Here is a 22,202-nt window from a genome sequence, read left to right as displayed (position 1 = left end):
TCTAAATGTACCCTGGCAGTTGGGTAGGTTTGCTGTTTTACTATTACTAAATGGTCACAGGGCCTGACTAAAACATATATGGTTTGTATTTCCAATAAAGTATAAAGTATCTAACTAAATTTTCGATCTAACTGTATCCCCATAAAACTGTTGTGCTATAAATTCGTTTTAGATGTCTGCAAGGGTATTCATTCTTCGGCACGCTGATGTTATCGATTAACAAGGTTTTTTTTTTTTTTGGTGATACTTAAATAGTTGTAAATTGGTTTAAATTCTTATTTCTATGTCGCAGTTTCAGCGTACAAGAGCCCGATTCTAAAGTTTACTCAGCCAAATGGACATATTCAAAGTTTTCGTTAGACCGCCAGCAGGTAAGATATCCTTTTATTTAACAATCGGTTCTTCTCACAAAATCTGAATATTCTTTATAGATCCTGTGATGGCCAGGGATATGCCATTAATAAGCTCGCCATTGCCTGTAACAATCATACTTTTGTGCTATTTACTATTTGTACTTAAATTCGGAAAAATGTTTATGGAGCACCGGAGGCCGTACAATTTGAAAAACATAATGCTGGTCTACAACTTTTGTCAGATGATCTACAATGCGATTCTGTTTTACTATGTGCGTCTGAAAACTTGCACTTATGACGACATAAAGCTAAATGTATTTTTCTTTTACAGGGTATTTATCTTATAATCCTCAAACCGGTGTACGATATACGCTGCATTGTAATTCTTCGAGACGATCATCCAATGAAGGGAACTGAGCGTATGGTGGCATACATCTACTTTTTGAACAAGTCTCTTGATCTGCTGGATACAATTTTCTTTGTGCTGCGCAAGAGCTATAAACAGATCACTTTCCTGCACGTTTATCATCATGTCATGATGGCTTATAGCTCTTATTGGGTGATACACTTCTATGGATGTGCTGGCCAATTTACTGTGATGGGAACTCTGAACACTTTTGTGCATACCGTGATGTATTTTTATTACTTTATTTCCGCAATGTATCCAGAGCTTAAGGGCAGCCTTTGGTGGAAGAAATATATCACCAAAATTCAGATACTGCAGTTCGTGATATTGATAATCCAATCACTGGCAGTTCTAATATTCAATCCGAGCTGCACATTTCCGATAATTTTGCAATACCTACAGCTCTTCCAGGCCACTGTTATGATTATTATGTTTGTTAGATTCTATATACAGTCTTATGTCAAGCCAAAACAGAAGAATCATATAAAATAATTTATATTAACAAATTGTGTTATCCGTAATTTAATGCCAGTTAGTCGAACTGAATTTATAGTTGAAATAAAAACGTATTGTCTTGATACAAGTATTTAACTGTACGAATTCTTTAAAAAGTGCGCAGTCTTCATCGACCTAATGTATTTTATAGCTAAATGACTTGCTGAATGTATTTAAATGTAAATGTAAAAATGTAATAAACGTTTAGTATTTCGAACTAGAACTTGGGTTTGTTATACACGTAGTTGGGTTTCAAAAACACAATCGAATATATATTAAAATAGATCGAACATCGACATTAAGCTGGGCTTGCACGTGCTTATGTTTAGAACCCATTCGTATTGGTGAATATTCAATTATCTTTGATGTACTATGGTACTGTGGTACATACATTATCAATATTAATGAGCCAAAGTCCAAAAAAGCTTTTGTTATATATTTGCAAACAGCTTTTAAAGCTTTAAAGATATTCGAGGTATTTCCAACTCAATATCTTTATATGCCATTCTCCGATTTCGCTCTCCCCCTTTTTGTGTTGTATTCGTTTCTGTCAACGCATTTTCGAAATAGACTACAGAAGAAACTCAATAAATAACTCATTTGATTCATACAAAAATTTGATTAGACATGGAAACCGTTTGACATTCGCGTTCATTCGCAAATCGTATTCCGACCATACTGGACGAAAAGTTGAAGCGATGTTTGGCATTTTCAATATACCGCCACCGGGTAGGATATATAGCTCGTCTTTATGACTCTATATCACAATATCAATTGGATTAACCCGTAATATTATTAACACAGATCCTAACCAGCTGCCCTTAACGAATTCACCATGGCCGCTCATTTTAATACTCACAATCTATTTACTATTTGTACTCAAATTTGGTAAGATCTTTATGAAGCATCGAGAACCGTACGACTTGACCAAGTTATTGCGCATCTACAATCTGGGCCAGGTGGCATACAATGGCATCTTCTTTGGCATTGTCAGTAAATAATTTGCTTAATTGCATTCAACTGGCGCATGATTAAGCATATTTAATATTCTATTTTTTCGCAGACATTCTATTATCTGATCTGTCAGCGCATTTGCAATCTGAACTGCATGGAAACCTTTCCGTTTGGGCACGAGCACAAGAATCTGGAACGATATGTACACTATGCATACTTTATCAATAAGATCCTAGATCTGCTGGACACGATATTCTTTGTGCTACGCAAGAGCTACAAACAAATTTCCTTTCTGCATGTCTATCATCATGTGATGATGGTTATCGGTTGCTATTTGGTGATGCGCTTCTATGGAACTGGTGGGCACTTTAATGCTGTGGGCATGATCAACTCTTTGGTGCATACTGTCATGTATTTTTACTACTTTCTGTCGGCGCATTATCCTGGTGTCAAGGCGAATATTTGGTGGAAAAAGTATATAACAATAACTCAACTTATCCAGTTTGTTGCACTATTTCTTTACACGTCCTACGTGTTGATCTTCGCCAAGAATTGTGGCTTTCCCAGCAGCCTGCTATTGGTACAGATAGTACAGGCCCTGATCATGATGTATATGTTTGGCAATTTTTATGTGAAGACCTATGGGCTTACATCCGAGCAGCAAGTGCGTCATAAACAGGGCTAATAGATTAACTAACGATGACTTTCCCCGCGTATTTTTCATAATGTAAATAAAGTTTAATGTAAATATCAATGCTTTGTTGTCGTGGGCTAATTACCTAATGACCAAAGGGCCAATGCGTGATCTAGATTCCATATCCAAAATGATTTGCAATTCGTGCCAAACGCGATGGCATTTTCTAGACGTTTATTGCATTGTATTGTTTTTTAAGTTTGAATTCATCGTATAATGAAAATTATAGCGTGGTGCCCCCAGGGGCAGGTAAATTAACTTGACTACCGACTCACATTTTTTATTAGGACTGCAACGAGTGCCATCTAACTGAAAATAGCAGCAGAAAGCAAAAATCGTACTAGAAATGACTGCAACAGCTTGAAAATAGAACTGACTTACCGGAAAAACAGCTGTAGGCAATCACACACAGACACACACACAAATACAGAGAGAGAACATTGTTAGCTACACTTGATAAGCATGATTCAAGTCGAGTGGGGAAATCCAAAAACAGTAGCAAAGTAACGATGTGCAACGAGCGACTGCACACATAACAAGCTGACAGTTTCCGCCTGATTCCCGAAAAGCCACAGTTGGGCAAATTGCAATGGAAACTAACTGACTGCGCGATACGCTGGGCCCAAAATTAAAAATACATTGATGTTAATTACGTGAGTTCGGAAATAATATAGTCTTCAAATTCTTTTCTTAAGTTTATTGGCTGTTAAATATCAATATTGATTAAGTTTAAATATATTATAAATAAAAACATATTGGAGACACGGCAGTTTGTTCGTTTTACTGATTTAAGTCGTGGTTAAACATACTCAATCAACGCCTATGAATAAGCTTAAGTACAAGCAACAATTTAAGATCTCAAGCTCTTAAGCTGATAAATAATACCCAAAGTATATAGAGTCGATCAAAAAAAAAGTTCTCCAGCTGCCATAACGTCGATGGAAACTCCCCGTTTTCGCTTGGACAACAGGGTTTAAATGCCGACTGATAAGATAGCCAGCAGCGTTATAACTGCAGCTTTACCCAAAGTCTGTTGCCGTCGTTTTGCCAAAGCAAAGCCGGAAATTTGGAGTAGGTTTGTGTTGCCACCGAGAGCTGCAACAATTGGAGCGCGTGGAGTGAGAGAAACAATTGCGGCAAATATGGCAAATGGCAATTGAAAAACAAAAGTCTCCCGGGAGAGCAGAAGAAATCCTTTTCCATGTACTTTCACACTTTATGCGCTTAACAAAGACGCGATGACAAGATGAAGAAGAAAAAAACAGCAGAAGGGGAGAACAACGAACACACACCGCAACGAGGTCAGGAGCATGCACAAGGATAAGAACTTGGACAGGCTTGTTAAATTGGACGGGAGCCGGGGCTAAGAAGCACAAAATTGGCTGTGAAATGAACGACGCATCGAGCGGGCTTCAAGGAGGGGAAGGGCTGAATTTTATCTTTTGTGTGTGCACATTTGAGACAAAGTCAAATGGAAATCTGCATAAAACCCTTCAAGCTGCATTGATACAAGGAGGGAAGGTGAAAGATGAGCGGGTTTCAGTTGGGGTGCACACACACACACACACCATACTACACTTGAGTGAGTGAGGCGAGATCTGAGAAAAAGCCATAGAAAAGTTTCCTTTCAATTGCACAAGCACAGCAGCGCAAGCAAAGCAACTATATATATATATATATTTAGATATATGTATAGATATACAGAGGGATTTAACTATGCTTTCAGCTCTTTAACTTTAATAGGATTTTGCCTAAAAAAATAACTTTTAAAAGCAAAGCATTCGCACCGGCAGAGAGAGTGTGAAAAGGACAGCTACAGAAAAGAGCTGAAATGGAGTCAGAGTGAGAGCACATAATTGGAATTAATATGCCCACATAAATTCCATTTAGAGTTCAACTAGCTAGCTCAATTAGGGTTTTAGCACACCATATATGCAAGCAGGCACATAGATACACACATATACACGTACGGGTGACCCTTTAGCTCTGCTTGTGCCACACTTGCTACCACGCTGGCAACTGTGCCATAATTTACACTCTATCGAACGATAACAAACAACCTGCATAATGTATGGCGCTTTATAAACTCCAACAACTACCTGAACTCTCGCTGCAGTGCGAGGGCGTCGCAAAGGGGAGAGAGTGGCGGGGCTGGGCGGGGCGGAGCTATTGAAGCACAATGTTGTTATTGAACGATGGGGTCACAAAGTGGCACAAACAGCGCTTGAAAATATGCGTGTGTGTGTGCAAGCTATATACATGGTGCAAACGATAAAATACTTGCACAGTCCGCGCTGCATTATCCTTGAACGCCAGCCAAAAGTGCATGAAAAACGCTGTCACTATTGGAATTGTGTGCATGTGTGTATGCGTGTGTTTGTTGGCAGAACGACTTAAAAGGGTGACTTTTAATGTTGTGCGAACCCCAAATGAGCCGCGAAGATGGACAACAGAGATGCGTAGAAAATCAGGCACTTTGCCTTGACTTAATTCTAAAGTATACAAAACGGAACTGTATCCATTACATATCTTAAATTGTAACTGAAAACACACTGTTAAGGCGCAGAAGGTGAAGGGCAACCCTCGTAGCAATCATATTGCTTTCGCTGAGCACCAAACAAAGGGCTGTCCAGGCCAACCTTTACAAGCATGGATATCGGGTTAGATGGTGGGTGGGCCCGTTAGTGCTCCATGTGTTGCAGTTAATGTGCACATTCGCGCTTCATTGCTTTTGGCCTTCGCGGAGTAGTAACAGTATTAGTAGTAGAAGTGGCATTTAATGGTTAATGACTGCCCCCCGCCCGCACTGCTCGACTCGAATTCAGGACGCAGCGTTTGGGTTTTCAATGTTGATGGCCAACATTTAAGGCGGGGACATTTGCATTTAAATGTTTATTGGGCCAAAAATGAGACTCGAATATGGCAAACATGCTCTTTGTAACCCAAAACACAAGCGGACATACATGACATATACGTAATGCTTATTACGTATACGCAGCGCATGCAGGCATATGGCATAATAAAATTTTAATTCCCAACGATTGATGGGCTGCACACGCATCAATGGCTGCTTCTAAATCCTAAATGACAGCAACAGCAACAACATGCAAAAGTCGCCATGGAGAATGAGAAAGAGAGAAACACAGAGCGCGAGAGAGAGTGAGAGAAATGTCTGTGGCAGGCAACACATTAAATTTTATATGGCAGCCAGAGCTTATTTGCATATGGATACATACACACACACACACACACACACACACACACACGTACACACACCTACACATTCGATGTGTGCCGAGGCTGTAACATTGATTGGATTTGTTTGAGCTTTAGAGCTGCACATGCTGAGTGGCGGGCGGGAGATGGGAGCTCATGGGTTGAGTTTAAGTGCCTGGCATTTGGCAAATGGCAAAGAGCCTCCGCCTGTAGCTTACACACTCTTGGTAATATTTTCTCATTTGTTCAACCAAAATTGCGGCTGCATCGTTTAATTTAATGCCCCTTAATTATGCCTCTGTATCCATCTTTCTCACACTCTCTTTCTCTCTCACTCAAGCATGTCTTATGTCTAATGAAATGGAATTGAGCATTGAGCTGGCCTCTCTTCACAGCATACTCCAAATAAAGCTTACTTTAATGATTAACTTGAGTTAAAGCTCGGCAAAGAACAAAAGTCGAGCAGTTTAATTAGTTGTAATTTAAAATAACTGCAGCATGTTTCCTTAATTAACAGCTTATATTTTCATCTTTAAGATGATTTATTTGCAAGAGTATTAAAATGCAGGTGACATGGAAATTGTTTGTGTTTTTTTTTACGCCTATCTCTGAAGCATTCACAACCAATCTAAGGCCCACCACGTATGTACGTCAACCGAGCAATCTTTTGATTATCAATCCATTTCAATCGAAATTGTGAACATCAAATCTTGACATTTAAAATACAGATGCTGCTGTCGTTGAACCGGCAACCTCCCGCTTCTTAATCTGACGCTCAGACGACTAAGCACATACTAAAAACAGGCTCTTTGCAAAGAACAATTTTAATGAGCAATGTTTGAATTACTTGAGGGTCGAAAAGCAAGCCTCAGAATCCGTAGTTCTTGAAGTTTGAGGTGTCAGTCATTCAGTCATTTAGTCATTCAGACAGGACAACTTCACTTGTATATATATATCTAGGTTAATGCAAATATATACATTGATTTAATGATACACAAAAAGTAATCAGAGCTTTTTATGTATTACGTGAGTTCATGAAAATAGAATAGAAGGTCGTCAATCTGAATTTAACTAAAAATTAAGGTAAATTAAGCAGAAACAAACAGAAAAAAAAAGAAAACCAACAACAAAACACAATGCGCAAAAAATTGTACAATGTGTATCATGGTCAACACCCCGCCATCCATCGAATACCTCTACGAATGAACAATTTTTGCGTTGTTTATGCAATAAACATGTGACTAAATAATGTTCTTGCTGCCTGTTTGTGAATTGTTAATATTGCATGCCAGCAAATAAACAAATAGACAACAAGTAAGAGTGGGAATGAGTTAATTGACCGCGCCGGGATAATACCCTGTGGCGATTAGTAGGCAAAAATGAATAGAAAACATCAGCATACCCTTTCCTACACAATTTATAGCCACAGGGTATAACAACAATGGGCAATCTGCACAAATACGCACACAATAAGCCCACCCACAGGCAGACAAAAAAAGCGTGTGGAATGAGCTCTCATTATGGTTATTAAAATGATACAAGCACACGCACGAATAAAGACTAAGTAAATCGTAATTAATCTGTATTTTTTAAACACTGACATGGATAAATACAAATATTTAAATGCCATAAATGTCCACAATGAAGCTGAAGCCCTTGCTGCGCTGGCTCTTAAAATAGATTTTGGCAAAGGTTGCCTGTGGCCCGCCAGCCTCTAGACGGGCAAAGCCACCTTGACCATTCCTGATTTGATCGGTGACCACAATTTGGGTGATGCGACGCTGATAACCCTATCAAGACAAACGAATCAAATCAAGCAAGAACTGAATAGGAATGCACTATAATTAAGACCCACGATTTGTGTGAAATTATAGTAGCGCGACACAACGCGCAAAAATTTCGACTTCTCAGTTATGATAGCCCGCTCCAGGTGCATATCCCGAAAGATGCGAGCACCCCACGTAACGCTGTGGCTCTGATTTTGTCCCTCGCTCTGGGCGAGAGCAACGAGAGAAAGTAGCCCCAAAATGGCCAGGAAACAAACTTTCATGTTGCGCGCAGTTAATTACCGCGATTCGGACTGCAAGCCGCATTTATATAGGCCCAAAATGCTTGCATTTAGCCCAACGGCAATTGTGCACAAAAAAAAAACTTATTGTTTTCACATTCTTGATAATCAGAATTGTGTGGCCTCAGCTGGCATGCCAGTCCCAAATACGCAGCTGTTTTAATATATAACCCAACTGTATCCTATGCATATGCAATTTCCAGCTACACAACAAAGCAATACAACAAAAACTAAAAAGCAAAGTAATATTATATAAAAAAACAATGCACGCAACAAAGTCAATGGGAATGTCAGGGGCAGCTGGCTTAATTCCTAGCCTGCACAAATCAACCATAAAAAATAAAACAAAAAATAAAAATAAAGAAAAAAAGAGAACAAGCAAGAAATAAGCAGAAAATGCTCAAGAAAAAAGTATTCCTCACAGCACATTAAACATGCAAATTTCGAAATGGATTACACATGAATACCTAAAATGTTTAGCTTGGGTCTGGGGCCAGGTCGGGATCAGAGCAAACAGAGCGTGCGAGCGGGATAGAATCATATGTTCGGGATACGTCCTTGCTATAGCTGTGATCGTTGCTTTAAACTTGCTCTAAGCTAAATATTTATTTAATTTTTGTTAATTCCCCGCAACTCTCCCGCGCACCAACCTATGCCCAGCTGCACAGATCCAATTTACTCAAGTACAAAAACCCTGTCGCGTATATTGTTGAAATTTTATTGTGCAAACATGAGAGTGTACAATATTTATGTTCGTGTGTGTGTGTATGTGTATATTGGCACATGTGTGTGTGTGTGTGTGAAAAAGCTTTATGGTTGCCACGTTGGTTTTGTTTCTCATTTACGTATGTGTGGGTTTGTGTGTGTCTGTGCATAAACAAAGTCTAAGCTTGCGACCCGTTGTTAAGTTGTGGCTGTCTGTGCGGGTGCGGGTGTGTAAACCGCAAAATAAAAACGATTTTTGGCAAACAAATCAACTAGACAACACAACAGCCACAACAAAATCACAAGCATGAGATCGTATTATATGGCAAGCCCCAGCGGATATACCCTTTGCAGAAATAATATTTCTGCTATATATAAACATACCTGGTATTTTGATACAGTTAAACAATTTTTGCAAATCGTAAGAAACTATAGTTCAACAGCAGCTGGCTAGCTTCGAGACCGTATTTTGCTTATAGCACAGCTACAGACAGAACAGGTTGCGAATTATAAGAGAAATTTAATAATTTTTCTTTTCTTAAACATACAACAATAGACTGTAGCTTAGAACGTATATTAATAAGACAATATAGCACAGCTATATCAAATTGTGAATTAGACAAGCACAAAGAACCCACATCAAATGGGCGCAATCAGAATTAGACTATTAAAAGGAGAAATTCAATTAGTAAGATAACAGGGCAGCTTTATGCTTAACTTATGCTTAAGGCAGCTTAGGGCAGCTTATAGAGCCAAGTGTTACAACTTAAGTTCAACTTTGCAAACATGTTGACATAGTTGTTGGACCCTTGCCCCTGGCAATCACAATATAAAAGCAATTTTGTGCATAGGTGGACAATAAAATGACAGAATCGTAACAAGCAGCGACAAAAAGAGATACATATCTGTGTAGATTGTTGTTGTTGTTGTTGTTGTACACTTTGCATTTCATAATGGATGATATAAATAACAAAAATAAGATATTTTTGGGGTTTCATTGTCTTTCTTTATGTTCTTCTCATCTAAATGATGAATGGATGCAGATGGCAAATGAAACCATATGAATATTAAGCACATATTTATTTTATATTTCTTTTTCTCTCTCTTTCTCGCTGAATCTCTTTAAGCCAGCAACTCTCTGTCTCTACATATTTTTGACTGCTATCAATGGGCAGCGGCAAGTGCGGCTTCAAACGCTTTAAATAAATTTTAATTAAAACAAATGGTACTTGATACAAAACATGACCTGCCAACACAGTAGACAGAGACAGCAACTGTAATTACAGATTGAAATCAAGAGGGAGACAGAGGAACAGGTGGGATATGAGCATGAGATAGTAATAGAGAGAGAGAGAGAGAGAGAGAGAGAGTTACGTGTTGTTTGTGCATGAAATCAAGTGCTGTTGTTGCTGCAGCGACAAAACGACGCACACATACACCTAAATTAACAGCCGTTGCACCTACACACATACATCTACACACACACAAACAAATACACGCAATGTTCGTGACAAGCTGAGACAAAACAAACAGCCCGACAGACGCGCAAACACAACTTCATTTGATTAGGTTAGCAACAGGCGAGCAAGAGCAGACTGTGCTTAAGAGAGAGAGAGAGAGAGGCAAGAGAAAGAAAGAGAGAGAGTGAGAGAGAAAGGTAGATGCAAAGCTCTGTCGCGCCCGCAGCAGTTTTCACGCTAGAAAATTGGCTACATATACAAACACGCACACATACTAAACGCGAATGTGGGAGGGAGATGGAGAGCGAGTGTAAGAGCGAGACAGACTACAGCCATTAGCAAGCAGCGAGGGGACATACATACATAAAAAAATATGAGACGCTGGACAAATGCAAAGTGTCTTCCACTGAATTGTAATTAGATAGCAGCACCCACTCCTAAGCCCACCCCGAAAATAAATATAACCCTCCTGGCGGTACGCTTTAATAACAGTTATTAGCCACAAATGTGACTTTTGGGCAGCTAAGCAGCACGAAATTAGACGACTTCGGCCCTGTAATCGGCGGCGTTTGTCATATTTGTGTTAAGGAATTGCCACTGCCACATGCCGCACAGACGCTGCGCAGAAATGGAACTCGAGACAATCGACAAAATCCACTTAGTTAAGGCGACTCGTCGCAATCCCAAACCCTCTTCAATGCCATTAGGCGACTCATTGTGTTTAGTTGTGGTTGTGGGGCAGCAGCAACTTTGGCTGTGCCCACGTCTTTGACAATATCCAAACTTGAGCGACGCTTGACACTTGCCACACACAACAAGGGGAGAGAGTGTGACAGGGGGCGTGGCAGAGAGCGTTAGCTGAGCTGCAAATAAATGCCATTTAAGGCCTTAGTATGCTAAACGACATTAACGTGGCACCCAAGTGTCAGTTAACGCCTGTCACACACAACAAAACATAACAACAACAACGCGGCGGGTGTTGAGTGCGTTGCGCCAAGTTTTCCCATTTCACACAAAATTTTCAACAGCATTACGCATACGCCACATGGACAGCAGCCAAAAAGCAGCTTCGTCAACAATTACGATACACATTTGTTAGATTTACAGTTGAACACAAATACGCACGACTACCAGATGCCCTGTAAATGCTGATACATAAAATTTCTAGTTCTAATTTTCTAGTTTTTGTGTTAAGCGCACAATAAGAAACTTAACACAGGCAAAAATCTCCCAAAAACTCTTAAATGCGGCTTATCTCAGTGACATTTAAGTCTTCCTTAATATACAAATTTAATATTTGAGCTAAATTCATATTTCTAGCATAATGCTTTTGGGTTAGAAAAAATCCCCCTTCGGAATACATATAAAGTACCTTATTTTGTCTCAAATCTCTAGAGAACTCTTGCTTCGGACATAAAAAGTTGCTCTTGTCGTTATTCTTGTCGCAGTCGTTAGCCAGCTCCCACATCTCACTTGTGACTTTGAAAGGGTTTTTGTAGTTCGAGCAGTTTATGGACAGCTGTGGTGCACTGTCATTGTGCATGCAAATGCTGGCTGCAAGTAAATTGCAACAAATGTTGCACTCTGAGCCACAGCAGTGCGGCAAGTGGAATTGGCCTCAGCGCCGACACCAGCCCCACCCACAGCCGCGACTTGTGACAGTTTCAATGAATTCGAAATTCGTTAGCTGAACAAATCACAGCTAGCCGCAAAATGTTGACTCGGCTGACTCTGCTGTTGTTGCTTCGCATGCAAATTGGCCTTTTGGCTTTGGCCCTTTTGGGCGAAACTTCAAATTGTCTTGGAATGTCGCTGCCGCTGATAAGGCAGCAAATAAGCTGCCAACAGTTCAGACAATTGTGACTTGCAGGTTGGGTATTTTATTTCGTTTCATTTTACATTCAACTATAAAACTTGGCAAGCAAACAATGAAAATTACTTTTCATATTTAATTGCTGGCAACGTTCTTGTGGCAGAGCCGGGCAGTAGGTGCAACAGTGCAAAAGAATGCAAACAAAGTGTCACATTAAATTAAACAAAAACTTTAAGTTGAAAAGCAATTGAAATTACCTGCCGCATGCCACATGCCACATGCCAACTGCCAACTGCTGCAACACAAACACGAAATGGCGCAAGGACTTCAAGTTCTTGACTTAAACTTGGCCAAAAATTAGACGTGCTAAGTAAGTAATGGAGACAGCAAATGTTTGATATATGCATAAACTGTTCAGCGCATACATCACACATACATTCACACGCACACACACACACATACACACACAAGCACAGCCCAAATAGCTGTGCTAAATCTAGCCAGACTTTGAGGTGTAAAAATGCAAATTGCGTAGCAAATTTATATTTCAGCTGGCAGCTCAGTTGTTGAATTCGCATTAAAAGCACAAAATGCTTGTCAGGGCAGCAGCGTACTTGCCACATGCCACATGCAGCAGCTGCAAAAGAAAACAAAAGAAATTACGTTACACATACGCCGTGTTGTCAGCGCCAAACCATTCACAATTTTGTGCAATTTTAGAGAATTTGAAAGGGAAAAAAATGAAAACGAACTTCTCATCCGGCATACAATGAAAATTCCCTTGAAAGAATAAAATTTTCATATTTAAAGTAATCTATATATGTACTACTTTATGGGCTCGGAAATGCTTTGTTCTGCCCGACACATGCATTCGCTCAAAATTATTTTTTTTTTACATAAAAGAAGAAGATACCCCTTATGTGCATCACTGCGCCTACAGGGTATTCAGGCAGAACCACGGCTTATCATTTTCGGGGTAATTCTAGAGTGCCCACAAGAAAAAAAAAATCTGCCGCACAAAACTTTTTACTTTGTCGTTGTGTGTGCGAATGTGGTTGCCAAAAAGCGAATGTTGTTGTTGTTGTTTGTGGTGCTGCCATTGGTGCTGTTGGTGTTGGGGCATGCGTAGCAGTATTGCCATTCGATGTCAATTTAAAGTTTTTATTTTTATTTAGTTTTTTTTTTTCTTCTTCATGCTGGGCCGGATAAAGTTTCAGCGCAAAAGTTTTTTCGTATTGTTCGGAGCGGAGCTGGCGGGGCTGGCCAGGCTAGCTGGGCCTGGGCAATGGCAAAGGCTAAGGCTAAGCTCGGCATAATCGATTTGCTTTTGCCTTTTCATTTTAATAACTTTTTCTGCACAGGGCAACAATGGGTAGCTGCAACAAAGAGTGGCAACAATTACGTGCGGCAAACAACCAAACTGCAATCGACAATGCCAACAATGGCTGAAAGCTGGATAGAAAAGGGTGGCAAGTAGCAGGTAGCAGGTAGCAAGTTGCTAGTTGCAAGTTGCCAATGCCAAACTGGGTTAAAGACTTCGTCTTCGTTTGCGCCACTTCCCTTGACATTTGGCGCTTGCGAGCAGCTATTTGTGTGGCAGGTGCATTCGCCTGAATGCTGCTGCTGCTGGTAAGGGCAAGGTGCCACATAATTGAGGCACGCGCAGCTCGCAACGCCACGCAAAACAAATGCTGAGTGCAGCAGCAAACAACAAGATGCGGCAACAATGCGCAGCGATTTCGTGCCACAGTTTTTCATCGCTTTCCTTATTTTTGGTGGCAAACAAAGCCACGGACAGAGGTGCCGCACGCAGTTTGACGCTTGCTACGTGCCGCACAAAACTATCATTTATAATTTACAATACGCATTTACTAGTTAAAATTGCATACAACTAATTTATTTATGCAAACACATGCATTACAACTAAACCGCAAATGCAACCGGGTGTCGGGGCTCGGTGCGTGGTCCAACCACCGAAAAATATGTACACAAAATCCCATTTCATGTATATTACATACAGGAAGATATATATACATATATAGATATATATATATATATTTTTTTTAGCTGGCAGCTCTCGATGCAGTTTAATTCAATTGAAGTTGATTAAAAATTAATTTCAAATTAAATGTGCGCTCAATGATTTTGCCCTTACAATTGGTGCGTCGAGTGTGTGCGGCTGAAGGGGGCTGTGTGGGGTGTCGCTTCCTCATGTGAAATGTCAGTTCTTAGCGAGGTAGTTAAAAGCTGTCAGCCAAAGTAAAAATTCGACACGTTTTTTTCATCCGGCCGATACACACACACGTAGCAAATGGCAAAAGTTGCCACATACTCGCACACAAACACACACACACGCACACACAGCACACACATTGAGCAACTTACACAATGCTGACTAATAAGTACACGAGCAGCTCAAGCGGAAACGGAAGTTGTTGCAAAGTCCGTTGAAATCAATTTTAAAGGTAAACTTGTTACAAGTTACAGAAACAACAGCAACAACAACAACAACGTCAACGGCAAAAGCAAAACTAATTGCAATACTCATTATACCCTATACCGTATAAAAGCTGTGTGTGCTTGGGGTATTTTGAAGTGAAGGAGGGAATGCAAATGTGTGGATATTCCATTTAATTTAACTTGAGTATTAATGGAAGGGAAAATCAAGCCAAGGTTTTCAGTGTTAACAGCGTCAGCAGCAGTGCTGCAAAGTGTTATCAATAAAAGATTAAGCATTTAATCTTGATAAGTCAAAAATGCAAATTGAAAATTGATGAATTGCTCAAGGTAATAAAAACATTGTATAACACTGTTTGAGAGCCTTCATAGCAATACAACATGGCAATAAATATTTCATAATTTTCTTTTCTTCGCCAATAGTAGAATAGTGCACATCAAATTGAAATAAGAGTTATTATATGAAAATTAGCTTTAGCATGTGTATTCACTTTATAAAAGAAGGGCATTCAAAAGTTATATACACATAACTTTAGCATACTTCGCGGCCTTGTTGTTGTTAATGTGCCTTCAAATGTAGCTGTTGTTGTTGCAATTGTTGCTGTGGCAGTTACAGTTAAAGTTACTGTTGCTGTTATCGATTGTTACACACACACACACACACATGTAACACTTATATGTTATATGAACGTGCTTCAGATGCGCCCCATTAGCGTTTCGTATGCCACGGCAAAAGTTTCAAAATTTATTTGCCTCATTTTGTGCACATTGTTTGGCTGGCTGGCGGAATCTGCGTGTTGTGGCACGGTAAAGTTGCAGCTCCTGCAGGCAGCAATTAAAAGTGAAGCAATTCCCCGCCATTGCCCCCTATTTGCCACGTCTAATGCACAGCACTTTAATGAACTCCCCATCCGCCGAAAAACTTAGTTTCGAGCTCCAGCTAATGGCAATTTATGTGCGTTAATAATCACTGAAAAAAGCCAACAGGATTTAGCGAACGGCTTTTGCGTTGCCCTCAATTTCCAGTCAACGTCTGCAATCAGCTTTATCAAAGCAATTTTATTCTCATAAATCTGAAGAAAGTTGTTAAAAACCCATTTAAAACTGTCACCATAATGAACGCTCAACATCTCCAGTACTTTGATTCCATCTTTCCGTTTCATTCTATAACGTTCCGTTCCATTGCCTTTTGCTTGTTGCAACTGGAAAACGGCAGCTGCAAGTTGGCAGCCTTTCACTGGGGATGTTAATTAGAAAACTCTTGAAAATGATTAAAAACTTTCGCGGCTGTCAGGCAGCCAAAAGAGTTGCCAACTTTTGCTTTCTGCTGTAAAACGAGACGAGATGCCTTCTGCCTGGCTGCCAGTGCTGCCAGATACTTAAAAACTTTGTACAGGTTATTTGCTGCACTTAGAGAATCTGCGAAATATATAATTATAAAACTAAAATTAATCTCATAAAGCTAGTTGGACTATGAACTACTCCGACTTGAAAGATAGTCAAAAGAGCTGCTCTCTCTACCAATGTTGCCAGATGAATTTTCAGCATTATTCAAAAGGTACACTATATTATTATAAGCGGTGCTGTCAGACACATACGATATCTCATTATTTCTAAGAATTTTCAGAATCGAACATATATGCTCCATATAAAATGTCTCTCATCATACTAAACATTGAAAGATCAGTAGCTTTTCACATGTCCAATGTCAAGAAACAATAAAAAACGTTATCTAACGCGACTTAATGATTGATTTACAACTGTTTACAGAGTACATCACACCGATGTATTAAATTTCAACACTTAAGCCTGACAATAAACACATGCACTCTAATAGAAAGATTCCAAACAATTTGCACATCTTTCAGTACAGCTACTGAGCTGTGACACCTGCCTCAGGCTCCGCTCCGCGCCCCACTGCAATTCACTTAGCATCTTTTATTAGTGCCAATTAAGCGAAATGCTACAAATAGACGTATAGATAAAGATAAACTGTATACCGCCACGAACCAGATAAGCCGGAAAAACAAATTTCACAATGCGACTTGTAACTAAAATCTGCCAGAGAAATCTCAGCGGTTGCGTTAAGTCGGATTGACTGTGTGCGACAATTGTCAGTGGAATCAGTCGACGACGCGACCTCAAAGTGTGCAGTTCAAGTACCTAGAGACAATTAGTGAAAGAACCAGCAACGGGAGCAGCAGTCAAAGATGTCACAGCAGCAAACGCAGTTAATGCTAGACAATAACAAGGAGAAGGCGCAACAGCAAACGGAACAGTGGGGCAATGGCTTGGAGTTCCTCTTCTCCTGCATCTCCTTGTCCGTGGGCTTAGGCAATATCTGGCGCTTTCCCTATATCGCCTTTCAAAATGGCGGCGGCACCTTTGTGATACCCTACTTAATAGCACTGCTCGTAATTGGACGACCCGTCTACTATTTGGAGATCTCTCTGGGCCAGTTTCGCGGCGGCGGCGTGTTGCGCGCCTTCGATTTGGCGCCCTTGTTAAAGGGCGTGGCTGCCGGACAGGTGCTGGCCACAGGCGCCTCCATCACCTACTATTCGAGCATTATGGCATTAACACTGCGTTTCCTGCTAGCTTCGTTTAGTGCGGTGCTGCCCTGGAGCAGCTGCCGCGAGAGCTGGGGCAGCGATTGCTACGATGGTGGCTCGGTAAATGCCACTGGTAAAATGTCACCCGCGCAGCTGTACTTTGAGTGAGTAAACATATCTGGAGGGTATGTTTGGAGAATAGTTCAGCTCGTAATTGCTTTGTTTGATAGATGTATTTTGAAAGACAGAACGATTTCCCAACAATTTCACATTTCATTAGACAATTATAACAACCATATTAATGGGATTCAATTGTGGTCTATACGCTCATCCCAATACAGGCGTGAGATTCTCCATGAGCTGCCCAATATTGACCAAGGTCTGGGTCTGCCGAATTGGCAGCTGGTGGCCTGTTTGGCCGTGGCTTGGCTCATCATAGGCGGAGTGCTGATACGCGGCATTAAGAGCAGCGGCAAGGCCGCCTACTTTTTGGGCGTGTTTCCGTATGTGGTGCTGCTGTTGCTGCTGCTGCGCGCCGTGACGCTGCCCGGCGCCTGGGATGGCATTGTGTACTTCTTCAAGCCACAATGGCGAGAGCTGCTCAATCCGCTCGTTTGGTATGCAGCTGTTACCCAGGTGTTCTTCTCGCTGGCCATTTGCTTTGGCACCGTGATAACCTATGCCTCCTACAACAATTTCAACAAGAATGTGTACAAGTAGGTGGTGCTCGGGCACAGTTAACTGTTGGAACTACATTTGCAACCACTTCACAGCGACATTGTTATCATCACCACAATGGACTCGTGCTCCTCAATAATTGCCGGCTGCATTACCTTTGGCATTTTGGGTAATTTGGCCAAACAGACGGGCATTACGGACATTGGCAGCGTGGTGAAGGGCGGCACTGGTTTGGCCTTCATCTCCTATCCAGAGGCCATTGCCAAGTTTGAATATGTACCACAGGTAAGCTATCGAGAACACGGCGCGCCATGTGCGCTTTAAAGCTCAACTACCTAAAGATGTTTGCGGTCCTTTTCTTTCTCATGCTCTTTGTCCTAGGCATTGGCAGCACCGTCGGCATGGGCTCCTGCATATTGCGCGTCATCCGCGACCAATTTGGCAAGCGGGCGGGTCCCAGCTGGGCCCTCGCTGGCGCACTGGCTGCGCTGGGCTTCGGTGTGAGCATCGTGTATGTGACACCCGGTGGGCAGTTTATAGTCAATCTGATCGATTTCTATGGCGTTTCCTTCACTGCGCTTATACTCGCCATCGGCGAGCTGCTGGCCGTGGCCTGGTTCTATGGTGGGTTGTTAGCTGCGACCCTCCTCCTTGTCTTTCTTCTGATTCTCCTTCTGACTGCCTTTAACTGCTTCTCGTTTTGACAGGCGTACGTCGCTTCTGCGCTGATATCAAATTCATGATGGGCATTGAGACGGGCTGGTATTGGCGTCTATGCTGGACCTACATTACGCCTGGCCTGATGGCCGCTGTCCTGCTCTACACGCTGCTCAACATGAACGAATTGACGTACAAGGGCGTTGCATATCCTCATATAGCGCATGGTGAGGCAATTTGAATTCATTACATATCACTTCGGTTCTTTTTATACCCTGAACCCATTAAAAATGGGTATAAGGGTATATTGTATTTGTGCAAAATCCAAATGTATGTAACAGGCAGAAGGAAGCACCTCCGACCCCATAAATTATATATATTCTTGATCAGCATCAATAGCCGAGTCGATCTAGCCATGTCCGTCTGTCTGTCCGTCCGTCCGTATGTATGAATACAAGGATCTTAGAACATATAAGAGCTATAGACTATAGAAATTTTAGATGTAGGTGCTCCTAGTGCCTGCGCATTTCGAGTTTGTTTCCGATAATCGATAACTTACTCCGTTTCCAAGCAATCGATAAAAATCGATATCGATATCCTGTTTTTTGGGCAATTTTGGTAAGCCACGAGACATGATATGTTGCTTCTAAAATATTATATATTTGTCAAGTATCTTTCATTTTATACCTATCGCCACCTCTCCGCTACCACCCTAGACCTATAAATCAAGTCAATAACCCAACTTTTGTTGCCAACCAATTTAAGCCAAAATTTAAATGCAATTGACTTTTACAGTATACACGAATATTCTATGATACAATAAAATATACTATAATATAGAGCAGCATCTTTTGAATTTCTGTATACATGTACAAACACACATTCATGCGCGTCTGCTTCGCATTTAAACAGCATGGTTATTTCGACTTTTCTCTGTAATGCTATTTGAGTTTCTTTTTTTATCATAAGTGCTTAATTCAAAATTTTGACCCAAATCGACAAAATGGCAAGGGGTCAATCGAGGTCGGTGCGAAAATCGAAACTTTTTCGATGTATTTTTTTCTTATATCTCGGGTAATATCTCCGCGCGGAGATATGACGTTCCAAAACGACATAGCTCCCCGAGGAGATATGACGTTCCAAAACGACATAACTCCCCGCGGAGATATGACGTTCCAAAACGACATAACTCCCCGCGGAGATATGACGTTCCAAAACGACATAACTCCCCGCGGAGATATGACGTTCCAAAACGACATAGCTCCCCGCGGAGATATGACGTTCCAAAACGACATAGCTCCGCGTGGAGATATGACGTTCCAAAACGACATAACTCCCCGCGGAGATATGACGTTCCAAAACGACATAGCTCCGCGTGGAGATATGACGTTCCAAAACGACATAACTCCCCGCGGAGATATGACGTTCAAAAACGACATAATTCCGCGCGGAGATATGACGTTCAAAAACGACATAACTCCCCGGGGAGATATGACGTTCAAAAACGACATAACTCCCCGGGGAGATATGACGTTCCAAAACGACATAGCTCCGCGTGGAGATATGACGTTCCAAAGCGACATAACTCCCCGCGGAGATATGACGTTCCAAAACGACATAGCTCCCCGCGGAGATATGACGTTCCAAAACGACATAGCTCCGCGTGGAGATATGACGTTCCAAAACGATATAGCTCCGCGCGGAGATATGACGTTCAAAAACGACATAACTCCGCGCGGAGATATGACGTTCCAAAACGACATAACTCCCCGCGGAGATATGACGTTCCAAAACGACATAACTCCCCGCGGAGATATGACGTTCCAAAACGACATAACTTCCCGCGGAGATATGACCTTCCAAATCATCACGATTCTTTTCAAAATCGAGGTTGGTGCGAAAATAAAAACTTTTTCGATGATTTTTTTTTAATATCTCGGGTAATAGCTCCGCGCGGAGATATGATGTTCCAAAACGACATAACTCCCCGCGTAGATATGACGTTCCAAAACGACATAACTCCGCGCGGAGATATGATATTGGTCGAAAATCGATGATTTTTTTTTCTCTTATCTCGGGTAATAGCTCCGCGCGGAGATATCATGTTCCAAAACGACAGAATCCGCGCGGTAAATAAAAAGAGCTAGTATCCCCAAACTTGACATATAGCTTCTAAAGAAGAATATATATATGCATCAATATAGAGTATTAATCGTAATCTCTTCCGCTTTCAGTCTTTGGCTATTTCTTAGCTGGATTAGGTCTGTTGCAATTACCCGGCTGGGCCTTGTATGCATTCTACAAGCAGCGCAAAACGGAAGGCAGCTTCTGGGAGGTAGGTCCACCATTCTATTTCTATTAATATATATTATATATTATATGACTATTGCTTTTCAGCGTCTTTGCGCTGCCAGCAGACCAGCTGAGTCTTGGGCACCCGCCATCGCACAAATGCCACAGGACTAGATGCGTGCAAAATTGCTATTGGCTGACGCAGCGTATACGCTATGTGTTTAGAGCATGTGTCAAGTGCATGCGCAAGTGTTTAGACTAGATTGTTTATAGAGTACGAAAAATAAAAGCTTTAAATGTAGAGAACAAAAACCAAACTACAGAGTTCATTTTTTTCGGACAGGAATAAAAGAAGGAAAAACTATTCGCGTTGGCTAGACAACAATTAAATACGCTTTCAAACAAATATGTTTATTTGACAGCAAAATATGATTTCTGATCTATCCGACTGATTCTGAGAACTAATTGCTCAGAATGGGAGAAGCAGAGCTATATTGCTAAGTTCGTTGTCATGATAAAAAAAAAAAGTATGCATCCTGATCAAAGCGTTGCACATTTCCCAGCCAAGCTAAAATACTGCCACTGCCACTGCGAGGGTATACTAAATGCAGAAGCAACTGGAACAAGGACAACAACAACTGGTGAATGAACAACTCGAACAACAAGTCAAACAGCAAAAACAATATGAATAAACTGAGGGAGCAGCCAACTGCAAGCGCTTTTAATTACCCCAGGGCGTGCCTTGTGCCACGTCAACAGCATGCCGCATGCGGCAAGTAGCAGTCATTGCCGTCGTGACGGAGCGTAGGAGCGTGCGGATGCATGGCAATGGGTGGACGAAACAGCTAAAGCAATTGCAGCTGGAGATGGAGATGGAAAACGGGAAATGGAACTGAAGCTGTGCTTTGTGTGTGGGTGTGTGTGTGTGTGCGTTTGAAATGCCAGACATGTCGGCAATGCGGAAATGCGCAAATATCAAATGAAAACAAGCGGGTAAAATGAACGAAACGGCAAATAAAACATTTTTCTAGCCGTTGTTCGACGTACTCATTTAGAGCGCGTCGACAGGGGGCTGACAGGGCACAGACGAAGCTGCTGCTGCCGCTGCTGCTGCTGTGACATGGGCAACAAATCAAAATGGCGCACAGATGGATAAAGCCATATATGTGTGCGTGGGCGGGTGTGAGTGTGTCTGTGTTTGAGTGACAAAAGTTTAAATGTAAATATGCAAAAGCAAGGCGTGCGAAATGTACTGAGTTTGGCATTGCAACGCTTTTAACATATTACAACGCATTGACGTGTGTGTGTGTGCGAGTGTGCTGCGAGTGTGTGTGCGATTGTGTGTGTGCGCGCATCAGTTGTCAAAAAGTGACAGTGTTACATTTTTTCGCTTCTCGTCCAC

At 41.3% G+C, this 22,202-nt stretch overlaps 4 protein-coding genes and 1 non-coding gene across 9 annotated transcripts in view; 3 read left to right on the top strand and 2 right to left on the bottom strand.

The window, feature by feature from the left end:
* Hs3st-A (Heparan sulfate 3-O sulfotransferase-A) overlaps positions 1–22,202 on the bottom strand; it is a 58,285-nt gene that overhangs the window by 18,528 nt on the left and 17,555 nt on the right. The window lies entirely within an intron of this gene.
* Positions 58–1,382, top strand: LOC6626910 (uncharacterized). Of its 3 annotated transcripts, XR_011416956.1 has the most exons (5): positions 67–81; positions 173–224; positions 293–371; positions 432–625; positions 685–1,382. It is a non-coding gene; the product is annotated as an uncharacterized protein (transcript). The 3 variants fall into 3 exon arrangements; XR_011416957.1 differs by lacking the exon at positions 173–224 and having other exon boundaries at positions 58–81; positions 685–1,378; XR_011416955.1 differs by lacking the exons at positions 67–81; positions 173–224 and having other exon boundaries at positions 275–371; positions 685–1,376.
* LOC6626911 (very long chain fatty acid elongase F) lies at positions 1,861–2,962 on the top strand. The gene is made up of 3 exons (XM_002050250.4): positions 1,861–1,983; positions 2,059–2,243; positions 2,318–2,962. Exons 1-3 carry the CDS (start codon positions 1,953–1,955, stop codon positions 2,891–2,893), a joined length of 792 nt encoding a protein of 263 aa, XP_002050286.2. The 5' UTR covers positions 1,861–1,952; the 3' UTR covers positions 2,894–2,962.
* Positions 7,684–8,192, bottom strand: LOC6626912 (probable salivary secreted peptide). The gene is made up of 2 exons (XM_002050251.4): positions 7,974–8,192; positions 7,684–7,908 (listed from the first exon to the last, which is right to left on the bottom strand). Exons 1-2 carry the CDS (start codon positions 8,166–8,168, stop codon positions 7,738–7,740), a joined length of 366 nt encoding a protein of 121 aa, XP_002050287.1. The 5' UTR covers positions 8,169–8,192; the 3' UTR covers positions 7,684–7,737.
* Positions 16,736–21,110, top strand: List (Lithium-inducible SLC6 transporter). 2 transcript variants are annotated; one of them, XM_002050252.4, is made up of 7 exons: positions 16,738–17,337; positions 17,515–17,889; positions 17,947–18,136; positions 18,193–18,475; positions 18,559–18,735; positions 20,743–20,843; positions 20,906–21,110. In XM_002050252.4, the coding sequence occupies exons 1-7, from the start codon at positions 16,832–16,834 to the stop codon at positions 20,972–20,974; spliced, it is 1,701 nt and encodes a 566-aa protein (XP_002050288.2). In that variant the 5' UTR covers positions 16,738–16,831; the 3' UTR covers positions 20,975–21,110. The 2 variants fall into 2 exon arrangements, 1 of the variants encoding a protein (XP_002050288.2); XR_011416954.1 differs by lacking the exons at positions 20,743–20,843; positions 20,906–21,110 and having other exon boundaries at positions 16,736–17,337; positions 18,233–18,475; positions 18,559–18,700.

This window comes from Drosophila virilis, chromosome 5, assembly GCF_030788295.1.
Source record: "Drosophila virilis strain 15010-1051.87 chromosome 5, Dvir_AGI_RSII-ME, whole genome shotgun sequence".
Taxonomy (NCBI): Eukaryota; Metazoa; Arthropoda; class Insecta; order Diptera; family Drosophilidae; genus Drosophila; species Drosophila virilis.
The sequence above is the reverse complement of the archived record's forward strand: the minus strand, read 5'-3'. Positions and strand labels throughout refer to the sequence as shown.

What these genes read in the sequence shown, in the direction of transcription:
- LOC6626911 (XM_002050250.4), top strand. Translation starts at nt 1,953, where the DNA reads ATGTTTGGCATTTTCAATATACCGCCACCGG. An exon ending in TTTCAATATACCGCCACCGG is followed by an intron (nt 1,984 to 2,058) that starts GTAGGATATATA and finishes TTATTAACACAG; the next exon opens with ATCCTAACCAGCTGCCCTTA. An exon ending in ATGGCATCTTCTTTGGCATT is followed by an intron (nt 2,244 to 2,317) that starts GTCAGTAAATAA and finishes ATTTTTTCGCAG; the next exon opens with ACATTCTATTATCTGATCTG.
- LOC6626912 (XM_002050251.4), bottom strand. Translation starts at nt 8,168, where the DNA reads ATGAAAGTTTGTTTCCTGGCCATTTTGGGGCTACTTTCTCTCGTTGCT. An exon ending in ACTATAATTTCACACAAATC is followed by an intron (nt 7,909 to 7,973) that starts GTGGGTCTTAAT and finishes TTGTCTTGATAG; the next exon opens with GGTTATCAGCGTCGCATCAC.
- List (XM_002050252.4), top strand. Translation starts at nt 16,832, where the DNA reads ATGTCACAGCAGCAAACGCAGTTAATGCTAGACAATAACAAGGAGAAG. An exon ending in GGCCGTGGCCTGGTTCTATG is followed by an intron (nt 18,476 to 18,558) that starts GTGGGTTGTTAG and finishes TCGTTTTGACAG; the next exon opens with GCGTACGTCGCTTCTGCGCT. An exon ending in CGGAAGGCAGCTTCTGGGAG is followed by an intron (nt 20,844 to 20,905) that starts GTAGGTCCACCA and finishes ATTGCTTTTCAG; the next exon opens with CGTCTTTGCGCTGCCAGCAG.